The 12,117-nt window shown below is 36.6% G+C and overlaps 1 protein-coding gene across 1 annotated transcript in view; it reads left to right on the top strand.

Annotated features, from left to right (window-relative positions):
* The window catches only part of SVEP1 (sushi, von Willebrand factor type A, EGF and pentraxin domain containing 1), a 162,297-nt gene that overhangs the window by 131,587 nt on the left and 18,593 nt on the right, over nt 1-12,117 (top strand). The window contains exons 39-42 of the mRNA XM_010978720.3: nt 1,323-1,548; nt 4,875-5,030; nt 8,987-9,050; nt 11,658-11,831. Of these exons, the coding sequence (XP_010977022.3) occupies nt 1,323-1,548; nt 4,875-5,030; nt 8,987-9,050; nt 11,658-11,831 (620 nt within the window). The remainder of the gene's footprint in view (nt 1-1,322; nt 1,549-4,874; nt 5,031-8,986; nt 9,051-11,657; nt 11,832-12,117) is intronic.

Raw genomic sequence — 12,117 nt, 5'->3', positions numbered from 1 at the left:
ATGCCTGCAATGTGCAAATATGTCTCAACTCTTTAAATCAACTTAGATTTTATTGACATCTCTGAAGGAATTATGGATTATCTGTCACATATTGGCTTCTTAGCTTTTATTAGTAACTCAGGACTTTTTTTTAAGCTTGTCTGTTGTAGACATTTTAGTCCTACCTTCATTTTGTCTTAATTACAGTAAGAAGTAGAGCCAGGGGAGGATTGTCAATGATATGAAAGCTAAAGAATAGTGGATTATTGCACCAAGAAGAAAAGCAAAAATGATTCCTTGCTTTTGAAATGCATTTCCAATTTTCTGTTTGGATGCTGGTGTGTCAGATATCTTGAGAAATCACAATATCACCCCCTTCCCAAGGCTCCCCTTTTTGTTATTCCTTGTGGGTTGATTAATCGTCAGATCTTCGCTGATTAGTTGAGCTCATTCCAAGTTTGCAAAACCTGTGACTCCTACCTGGCCTGGTAATGTGTGCAATTTAAAAAACATATCCACCCAATAAACGTTAATTAATTAAATGGTGTAATTAACAAATCAGCATAGCATAGCAGTAAAGCGTGGACTCTAGAGCCAGATTCCCTACGTAGGCATCTCAGCTCTGCCGCTTCCAGGGGAAGCTACTTCATCTCTCTGGTGTCAGTTTCATCATCTGCAAAATGGGAATAAGGATAATAATCACACCTATTCATAGGGTTGGTGTGAGAATTAAATGAGTGACTATTTGTAGAGTAATTAGAATGGTGACTGGAATTTAATAAGTGCCCTGTAAACATTTGCTGAAGGAATAAAGGCAAGTTTTAAAAATCATAGAGGGTTTTGAGCCAGACTGACTGGAGTTTGAACCCAATACCACTATTACATGATGTCTACTTAAACAGGATTAAAGGAAGTTCCCTGTGTAAAGGACTTAGAACAGTGCTTGGTACAAAGTAGATTCCAAATAAATACTGTGTTATATTCTTACTAGTACCTGAGTCTGGTTTGGACTTTGCTTCGAATTTCTTGAACTGTTGGATATTTTCAGAATAAAAATAGGTTTAATAATGATATGATCCACAGCAAAGGTAAATCATGTCAACAACATTTAAAACGGCCTTAGACTTGGCTAATTCTTAATGTGGATAAATAGGGGTTGACCTGGTTATCATTGTTACATTGGTGTTTTTACATGGCAATTCCATCCCCCTGGCACTTAAATCAGTTTTAATATATCACATAAAATGTCTGCTAAGCTTTGTAACAGCTTCTTAAATCCAAGGATAAGTCACCAACTGTACTGCACTCCCTTTAAAGAGCTCATTTTTGCTCTTCCATTGCAGGTGTCTGGAAGGCTATGTGATGGATACAGATACGGATACATTCACCTGTCAGAAAGATGGCCGTTGGTTCCCTGAGACAATCTCCTGCAGTCCCAAAAAATGTCCTCTACCAGCAAACGTAACACGTATCCTTGTTCATGGGGATGATTTCAGTATGAATAAACAAGTTTCTGTGTCATGTGCAGAAGGGTATACCTATGAGGGAGTTAACATATCAACGTGTCAGGTAAGATTCTCCCTCTTAATTAGAACATTCAAGTGTAACTCCTTTGTATATATTATACTATATGTGTGTGTGTGTGTGTGTGTAGATATGTAAGTGTATATTTTACTATATGAGTGTGTTTGGATGTATATGTAAGTGTATGTTATACCATATATGTATATGTAGACATATATATATACATATGTGTGTGTATATATACGTGTATGTATATATGTATATATATGTTGGGATAGATACCTATGTAGATATGGACATTTCCACATAAGCAGTATCTTGCTGTCCTGAAAAGAGAAAAATGCTCAACTTTCCAATCATGTCAAAGAATTTGAGAAGTTTTCTGGTAGAAATATGATAAAATATATCTTTCTTTCCAGTATTCTCATTTGTAAAAATTAGAAAGTGCCAAGGGTAGGTGAAAGGCGTCAAAGGTAGATAAAATGTTCACATCTATAATAAGCTACTCATGACAAATTAACCATGTGTATGGTCTACACATAGTCTTATGTGTAGAAATGAATGCTGATTGTTACCAGGTGTATTTCCAGTTTTAGTAAGAAGAGCAGAGGTAGCAGAAACATAAATTGGAGTCGAATCCTTACTACCTGTGTGACTTTAAGAAAGTTTACTTAAAATTTCTGAGCTTCAGTTTCCTTAAGTGAAAAAAAGAATGTATATAATAATGCTGTCTTGTCTGGTTGGTGTGAGAAACTAGCGAGACAATGGGGGAAAGCGCCGAAGTCGGCGCCGTGGACATAAGACCTCCCTAGCCCATCGCCTTCTCCTAGATTCCATAAGATGCACCAGAGAGAGAAAAACAAAATGCGTTAGTGATACGCTCTTCTTGTGCTGGAGTTAGGGGTAGGGGGATTTGAAAGGGAACGAATGCTGCGTGGTACAGGAACGACTTTTAAACGTTCCTTTGAGCTCCATCTCAGATATTTATAAACTCTGTGACTTCATGTTCCTCCACCTTGTTTTCTTTATTTGTAAATCTGAAATTTGAAAGGATTAAATTATTTAATGTGTGTAAAGCATCTAGTACCTGCCTGGCATATAGTAGGGACACAATAACTAGTCCATTCTCCTCCAAATTTTCCATTTATGAATCGTGTGTGCTCAGTGACTGGTTGCCACCAAGACTGAAAGCACGGACATCACAGGGAGCAAGTCAAATAGCTGTCAGATTCCCGTGCTGTCAGAATTAGCAGCGTTACAGATGATCCCTTTTAGATTTTTTTTTTTTTGAGTTTCCCTTCAACTTCATTTTTTCTATTTTTTTATTTTTTTTATAGAGTTATAGTCAGTTTACAATGTTGTGTCAGTTTCTAACATACAGCACAATTTTTCAGTCATACATGAGTACACGTTATTGATGTTCATGTTCTTTTTCACTGTGAGCTACTACAAGATCTTGTATATATTTCCCTGTGCTATACAGTATAAACTTGTCTATCTATTCTATATATACCTGTCAGAGCCCTTTTAGAGTTAGAGCTGACGCAGTTTGAGGGGCAGCTTCCTCAAAGGCCCCGAGCAGTCTGAACCAAGCAGAGTCCCACCATACTGCAGGGAACCAACTTGACATTCTCTCAGACCATCTCCAGTTGGGTGTATGGACAACTGGGTGGTCCTTCACCTGCCCAGCAGGACCCTGACATTCCGGAAACTATGAATCAATAATTCATTTTTGACAACCCTCATTACTTCACTCAGCTGAGTTTTAGTTTAATTTTTCAGTCTGAAAAGTTGAATACACCCTAAGTGTTTAAATGCATAAATTATGTAAACCTATGATCCGTGCCTATAAATATTTTATTGTAATACAACAAAATTATTCTGCAGTTCATAGAACAAATAAGCAGATGAGAAGATAAATAGGAATTTTGAAAAATGAATAGCAAAGGAGGTCCAGTCCCCATTCTGAAATTAAGACATATTACAAAACTGACTATACTTCAATTTAAAGAAAAGACATATTACAGAATTACAAAGCTCCTATCAATGTAATATTAGTGTAAAATTCAGTAGAAGGGGAAATGAATGGAATGGAAGAAGTGACAGATAAGTAGATCTTGCTGAGGTCCTACTGTACAGCACAGGGAACTACATTCACTATATTGTAGTAACCTATAATGAAAAAGTATTTATTTATGTGTATGTATAACTGAATCACTATACTGTACACCAGAAACTAACACAACATTATAAACCAACTCTACTTCGAAAATAAATAAACAACACATACACACACACACACACACACACACACACACACACACAAAGTAGATCTTGATAAAGAAATCATCACAAGTCAATGAAGAAAGGAGTCATTAATAAACAAGTCACTCTGTTACAATGAGGTAACCCCTACGGGAGAAATTAAAATATGCCAATATCAAAAGAAAACAATGCTATGTAGCTTTTAAAAGTTAATAGTAAGCCCAGAATAACTTATGCAAAAGTATATTTATTGAAGCAGTATTTGTAGTATTGAAAAATTAGGTACAATGTAATTTTCTGACATTAGAAGAATGTTTAATTATGAGGCAAACATATATATATATAAAATTATTTCTGGCTCATCTGTAGAATAAAGGGTTTAGCCTCAAGTCCTGTTTTAGATTACTATCCAACTCATATGTTATTTTCCCGAAGAAAACAGAAAAGTATTAGAAAGAGAATAACAATCTTCAAGGGGAACATCTGTGCATGCCTCACTATACCCAAAGAGAAGATTGGGAACATGTTAATTCTGACTCTGGTGATGGGGAAATAAAGGGCGCGTGTGTGTGTGTAGTTTTTTTTTTTTTTTTAAACTATGTGACTTGCTCATAATATATAATAGAATGTTTTCAAGTATTCATGTTGGAATGGAGAAAAGGAAGCCATCTTCCCTTAAACTTTGAGTGGTCTGCCTGAAATTTGCTGTTTCTGATCAACTTTAGATTAAAATGTAGAATGATGTAAAATACAAGGGTGTACTAGTGTAAGTCAGGGAATATTTGTATCAACCGTCCAGTCCATGCACCATAATGAAAACACACTGCTTGGTGTTCTTCATTTTTTAAAGGATTCTATTGGGAGGAAAATGCTTATTTTAATGAGTTTAAGAAATGCCTAGGTCGTTTAGTGATGACTGTTAAGGCCCTCTAATAGTTCGTTGTATTTTTTAAGGCCAAAGATAACAAGTAGCCAACGTAGGACCGAAGTCTAGGTCCTTTGACGATCATCTTGGGGATTATTCTGTTCTGGAACCAATGCTTGCAGACTTCTTGGGCCATTCGCATGCACTAACGCCTGAATTTCACCTATAACGTGCTCTTTAGCTTGATGGTACCTGGGAGCCACCATTGTCTGATGAATCCTGCAGTCCAGTTTCTTGTGGGAAACCTGAAAGTCCGGAACATGGATTTGTGTCTGGCACTGAATACAGCTTTGAAAGCACGATTGTTTATCACTGTGAACCTGGCTATGAATTAGAGGTAAGCGAACGAATTGTTTAACTAGAGTTAATTTGTTTTTTCCAGTCTTCTTAGGAAGATTTTTAGTATGACACCATTTTGTTTCACTGATTTCGGTCCTAAAAGATATTTTTGTAATTTGTTGCCTGATAGCATCACACTTTCTAAGGAATGTTTAAAGTGACTTACAATTTTAAAACGCAAAACAAGTCTTGGAAAATCGAAGCCATGAAAAAAGAGGGTATTTGCATACCAGCCACAGGACTGATACTGTTAATTTAGTTGGTCATTTAAGCCTGTGTTCTGGCCTCTTGTTAATCGTACTTCGGGACAAGGAAGTCCATTTCTCACCAAGGGGAGGCAACCACAGAGATTTAGGTACGCAGAGCTAGGATTTCCTCAATCAGTGGGCTTAAATACCTTGGCAGATTTTTGATTGAGATGCCCAGTTCCCACATGGCAGATGTGGCTTGAAAAATCCTCAGAGCAGTTCTCACCAAACATCATGTTTGATCTCAAGACCATGTTTGGTTTGTAATATTAACATCCCCTCTGCAGCACCTAGGTCTCCCTGTTTACTTTAAAGGAAATGCTGCAGTCAGTTTTGCAAAAAGCACGATCATATCATCAAACTTGACACTTCAAAGGCCTGTTTTATATTATATGATGTTGTCATTTGGTTTTTCAAGAAAATTCTTTCCTGTTTTTGCTGTTACAATGTATTACACATAGGTTCTGCAGAAGTAGGCATTGCCAGTGATTTGTTAAATGTGTATTGCATGTTCCATTATTTTCTTACTGATGGTAGAATCAGAGAATTTTCATAAGACAGGCTCATGAAAGTTGGAACTAGGCTTATATGGGTCTTGCTTTATTTCTTCAAGAGATGTTTCTTAAGGATAAAAAGAAGTTAATATAAATGGTTGATTACAACTGGAGAGTTTTTCTGTTTTTGAAACAGTTTCTCTTCATGTGGGAGAAGTAATCTTGTAATTTGTTAAAAGAAAGTTGGTGCTTGCAAGCAAATTCATTATTTTGAAAACAGACAAGGGAAGTGGGGAGAAGTGTTTTTTCAATGCTAGTGATGACTAGATAACCAAGTAACAGATGAAGGGGAGTTTCTGGTCAATAAAGGATAGAATTTAAATCTCAACATTTGCGATTCTTATGAATTAATTAGGTTATCACCATCATGGCTACTGATGGCAGAAAAAAAATAGAGGCACCAGACATTGTAACACCTCTGGATGGAAAAATACACTATTATGAAAAAGTCTTACCCAAAAAAGAAAAGTTAAATTTGAATCTTTTGTATTTTTAACAAGTTCTCCAGAGGCCAAAGGTCAATGGCTGGGAATAATGTGGCTAAGGACAGGGACTTATCCCAGCGGACCTCCACTACAGGCTCTCTGCTGTTGATGGATGCAAGACGTCAGGGAACTGACCGAACCTCTCTGAGCCTCAGTTTCATCCTGTCTGTAGTAGAAATGCGATCACTACCTTGGCAAAGATGCTGCGAGGAGTTAAAAGGAAAGAAAGTAGCGAGCACCACCTTTTAAGTATTGTCTGAATTCAATATAGGGGAGTTATTATTATCACTCTTAGTATTCATATTATTAACCAAAATCAGACAAAGCAATTCGGACAACTAATGTAAATCATGTTAAATTTTTCTATGTAAATAAGTTACCATTTTTATTTAAGGTAAACAGCTATCTTGAGCCATCTAAATTTCAAAATTTTTAGTACACGTGCAACCTTATTGAAGTAAAAATTGCTCCAGGCAAGTGAGGAATAAATCAAGATAAAGAACTCAAAAACAGGATGGTTGTGTTCTAAAATCCCTGCGAGGGAGCAAGTGGTTCCTCTGATTCTAAAACTTAATATACACTTAAAGGTTGATTCAGCAGATATGTCAAAAAGAGTAACAATGCTAATCTGGATCTAAAACTCCATCTTAATTCATCAAAAACAAGATATGTAAAGGGACAGAGAGAGAAAACGAAAGAACAAAGAAAAATATGATAAAATTTGCAGCTTACCAAGGAGGGAGCCAACAGATGGTGTTTGATTTTTTTTTAATCGCAATAGTTACAGAAAATAGATTTGAGCTTTCGTGGGAACAAACATTGACATAGTGGGAACAGAATATTTACTATTCAAATTATTAGAGGAAGGAGAATAGCGAAAAAATATTAGTGGGAAAAATGGTACGTTAGTGACTAAAATTAACTACTTGAGTGTAGTCCATTCTGGAAGTACCCAAATAGTTAGGGAGCTGGCTTCAGTGGCTTGTCATCTACTTCCTCAAAATAAATTTTAAAAATTCACGAATTAGAATAGTATATTTTCCTGTGCATATAGAAGTATATAAACACAGAAAAAGTACAGCAAATGTTAATAACAGTGATTATCTCTGGAGGAAGAATTCTAGAAAACTTTGTTTTTCTTTCATACTTTCCAATCTTTCTATAATCAACACATACTACTTTTTCAATAAGAAGAAAATAATGAATATATATTATTTTTAAACCTTTTTTGTTTGTTTGTTTTTTGCTTTATTATGTTTTTGAGTGCGGGAGGTAGTTAGGTTTATGTATTTATTTTTTTGATGGAGGTACTGGAGATTGAGCCCAGGACCTTGTGCATGCTAAGCACGTGCTCTACCACTGAGCTAAACCCTCCCCCCTCCCCCATGAATATATATTAAAAGAAGCATTTAATTTTATTGGTTCAATTATTTTCTTGAAAAGTCGGGATGGTATCCTTCCATCAAAGTCAATGGAATTTTTACAGGTAGAGATTTATCAGTAATTAAACTGATAGACAGCTCAAAGGAAATACATTTGAATAGAAGATGAAGCGTGAAAGATACATCAGTCAATCTGAGATAAAAACCAACGTAGAGGGGTAACTCCTTTCCAGACATCTTGCTAATTTACAACACAGCTTCAAGACGATATGATATCCAAAGGGCTCTGAGGATTGAAAAATCGTGAGACAAAATCCATGTCCTGAGGTTCATATACTTGGCTTAGAGTCGAGCCCCTTAACACGTTACTTAGAACCGAATCTTTTTTTTTTTAACATATAGTGTTACGAAGTTTTATTTCTCTTATTTTTTATTCCATAGTGAATTAGGAATTTAAAGCATGGGAAAAGGTTATTATTAAGAACATTGATGATTATAGTAAAAGACAAACAACAAAGAAGAAAGAAGGAAGGATGTGTAAAAATTATATTGAGAAATCAAAACCCAGTAATCTTAGCCTCTATCAGTCTATCATAACTGTGAGGGGGTTGGGGCGTGGAGCAAACAGCCTATAAAGCTCCCAAGCCTATGAGATATTGGAAAATATACCAAAAGTACATTGAGAATAACAACTATAAATAATTTTTCAAGTAAATTATATTATTTTTAGTCTATTTCAGAAGACAGGGAAATACATTTTAGAAAGATTTTTACTCAAAATATTTAAAGTTTTATTTGCTTGGGTCCTTAATAGTGTAAGTTTGTTTTTAATGGGTAAGTTGTGTTGTCAAAAAAATTCAATCCTGATAGCAATAAGGTATCTTGACAGATTGTATGTTCAAAGGTATAAAAAAAAAACAAATTCACATTCTTTGCTGTACCTCTCAGATGCTGAAAAATGAACTCAATTCAAAATATTTTAAAATATCCTAAGCAAATACCTCTGTCTGACATTTCAAACACATTCGTCATCAGTCTTTGCTATTATTGGCTGTAATTAGTTGTCATTGAAATAGAAAGTGAAACAGATTATAAATTTTAGGTAGTTTGATAAAAACATTTTTGAAAGTCTGAACCTACCTCTTATATTATATTTATTCAGGGAATTTATTTAGCATCCCAATGCCAAGAGTTTCAAGTTCATAGCTGAGGTGACTTTGCATTCCCTCATTTTCTCATTATAGAGGTACCATCTTGTCAATGACCTATTTTCATTGGTCCACAGGGGAATGGGGAACGGGTCTGTCAGGAGAACGCACAATGGAGTGGAGGGATGGCAACGTGCAAAAGTAAGTCAAATGGCACTTAGTCCCCAGAATGATATGAAGGACACAAAATCCTGATGTGGCCACATTTTCTTTTTAAGTCATTGTTGTAACTAAAGAAAAAAAAAGGGAGTCCACGAACCGTATGAGAACCTCTAATGAGCTTTTGTTCAAGGGCACCAACCCAATAAAAGGGTAAAAAGCTGTATTAGAGATTAATGATTAAGTTGGAACAGAGCACAAGACTGCTGACTCTGGAATGGCAAACATTTTGTTTAGAAACTAGTTAATTATTGAGTTAATTTGCCTTCTTTTTATGGGTCCCCCTCCCCCCAAATAATTACAAATTAGAATGCTTAGACTTGTTGCTTTTCAGTGACTACTGGGTGATACAGACATCTTCTTAAAATGGTGTTGACGCATCTGTCCAATAAATGAATATTCGCATTTTTGGTGGAATCGTGCATCAGCTCATTTTATGAGAACAGCCAAGTTGATTTAGCAAGCCGTGGGTTAATTCCTATGACTTTATTCCCAATATATGGCCCAGATGATTCCTCTGCCGAAAGACAAGCTATTCAGATATAACAGGTTACCAGCTAAAGTGGCCAGCTTTTGATTTCTTTTGTTTTTAATAATCCTGGGCGGGGTCATCAAATTTTCAGACTGGAAGAGGTCTCTTAGACAAGCTAGTCTTCTATTCTCCGGGGAGTAACCAGGGCTAGGAGAGGGGGAGTGACTGGTACCAAAAATGAAGTTAGTGGCAGAGCAAACACTAGGACTCGGGGTACTGAATCTTTGTGGTTTGCTGTTGTTTCAAACATATTTTCTGGAGTGGATTCATGACCTGATTTTACATGCATAGGAATCTAAAGTCTTTTAAGGACTGTTATATGGCTGAAACTCATTGGAGAATATGACTGATTTTTAGTTCTCAAAATGTTGTATAAATATTATATATCTATGCTTTTAAAAATTGAGTGACATCTCAAGTCACAGAAAAGCACCATTGGGCATTTCTGATAATAAGATTTTTTATCCCAGCTGTTCATGATCAAAAAGTTTGTGAATGTATGTGCAGGGAGGGGAGGTGGGAATGAAAAGAAATGTTACGTCTGGCGTAGAAAGCTGCTATGGTGTCGGTGTCGGGGATTGCTTCAGTCTGGCAGCAGGTTTAATTCAAACCACGTGACAATGATTTGTATAACTTCCGTCTCTAATCTCTGAAATGCATGATAGTAATAAAATACTCTGTATTTTTATAGCGTTCTATTATTCTCTATGGGAATAATATTCTTAGAGAATAAGACACCTGTAGCACATTGGAATACCCCAGGGAGCTTTGAAAATCCCTTGCTCTTTGGCATCCTGTATCAGTTAAGTCAGACTCTCTGAGGGTGGGACCCCACATCAATCTATTTTTGAAAATCCCAGGTGATTCCAAGATACAGCCAAGGTTAAGATCTGTAATACTCACCAGGCTGAAAGAAGTCGGTTAGCATCTTATTCAGTGGCTCTTAACTCTGAGTGAGCATTAGAATCACTGGGGGAGCTTCGAAGAGAATACCAAAATCTAGGCTACTACACAGAGATTCTGATCCATTTGGTCTGGGACAGGTCCTTAGGCATCAAGGCTTCCCGGGGACTCCAGTGTGCAGCCAAAAGTGACACCCCTGGTCTGGACCCCCTCCACTACCTTCACAAAGATCATAAAATCCAGATTCAAAGTCACTTTCGAAGATTCTGGGAGGGGTAGTCCTGACTTCCTCGCAGCAGTTTCCTGTTAATAATATTTCTCACTGATGCAAAATCATTCCTTACAATTACACTAAAACTATCCATCCGTTTATCAAGTCTGTATATCCCCAGAAGCCATATAAAATGTCCCTTATCTAATTTTCCCCCAAGCTCGTAGTTCCCTGTTCTTGATACTTTCCTATTGTATTTTACTTTCCAATAATTTTATCTTCTATCTCTCCTTACAAGCAGCATGACCGTGACCAAATTAATCTCTCTGAGCCTCACTTTAAGTGTGAAACAGGATCATCTCAGAAAGTTGTTTGAAGTAAAATTGCTAGATTTAGCCCCAAAAAGAAAAAAAAAACCAGGACACTCAGCTAAATTTAAATTTCAGATTAAAAATACATTTTAATGGAAATATATCACATGCAATATTGGGGCATACTTATTCTGAAAATGTGCTGTCTCTTTATCTAGTAATCGATTTTAACTGGACGTCCTGAATTTTATCTGGTCCTCCCTCGGTTTAAGAAATAAATTTGATGATGTATGAAAAATCCTTGACTACTGTTGCGTCTGAACAAATGGGAATTCCTTTATTTTACCCATCTCCTCACCCATACCTCCAGCATTACTGATAACCAAAGATGACACTGTACATGAAGGCAGCTGACAGCAACAGCACAGAATTCCAACCTTCAGCTGTCTGCACGTATTAATCCCAAGCTTACTTGTGCTAGGTTTTTTTTTTTTTCCTTCTTCGGTGCGTATCATTGCATCTCACAGACGAGTAGGCTTAATACTGTGTATGTTGCATCGAGTATCTTTAGTGGTGATAGCAGAAGGAGGAAAGAGTCAGGGAATCATTTAATACGAAGTTTTTCTTTTTAGAGACCAGATGTGAAGCTCCACTTGGGTTTCAGAACGGGGAAGCTGAAGTTGAAAATGTTACCACAGGAGTCCGCGTGATGTATTCCTGCAACAGAGGCTACAGCCTTGAAGGGGCGCCCGAGGCATCCTGCACGGAAAATGGGACTTGGAGCCACCCGGTTCCTCTCTGCAAACGTGTGTGTTGACCTTAGGAGAGGTTTAAGTCACATTCACTTTCGTAATTAGTTTCCCAAATGTCTAGAACACAGTGGAAACTCCACTGATAAGTGAGCTTGGCCCAGAGAAAACGATCCTTGCATATCCAAACCAAATTCTCTGGGGTATTTTTAAAAATCGACTTACATTATCCAAAACATTCTCGCTGAGCATCAGCGTTTATCAGATTCCTTGGATGATTACAAGTCCAAGGCACTGAGAGAAAATGCAATTTAACGGAAAACTTTTGACATCAATGTATAAT

This window comes from Camelus dromedarius, chromosome 10, assembly GCF_036321535.1.
Source record: "Camelus dromedarius isolate mCamDro1 chromosome 10, mCamDro1.pat, whole genome shotgun sequence".
Taxonomy (NCBI): domain Eukaryota; kingdom Metazoa; phylum Chordata; class Mammalia; order Artiodactyla; family Camelidae; genus Camelus; species Camelus dromedarius.
Note: the sequence above shows the minus strand (reverse complement) of the source record. Positions and strands in the feature narration are given on the sequence as shown.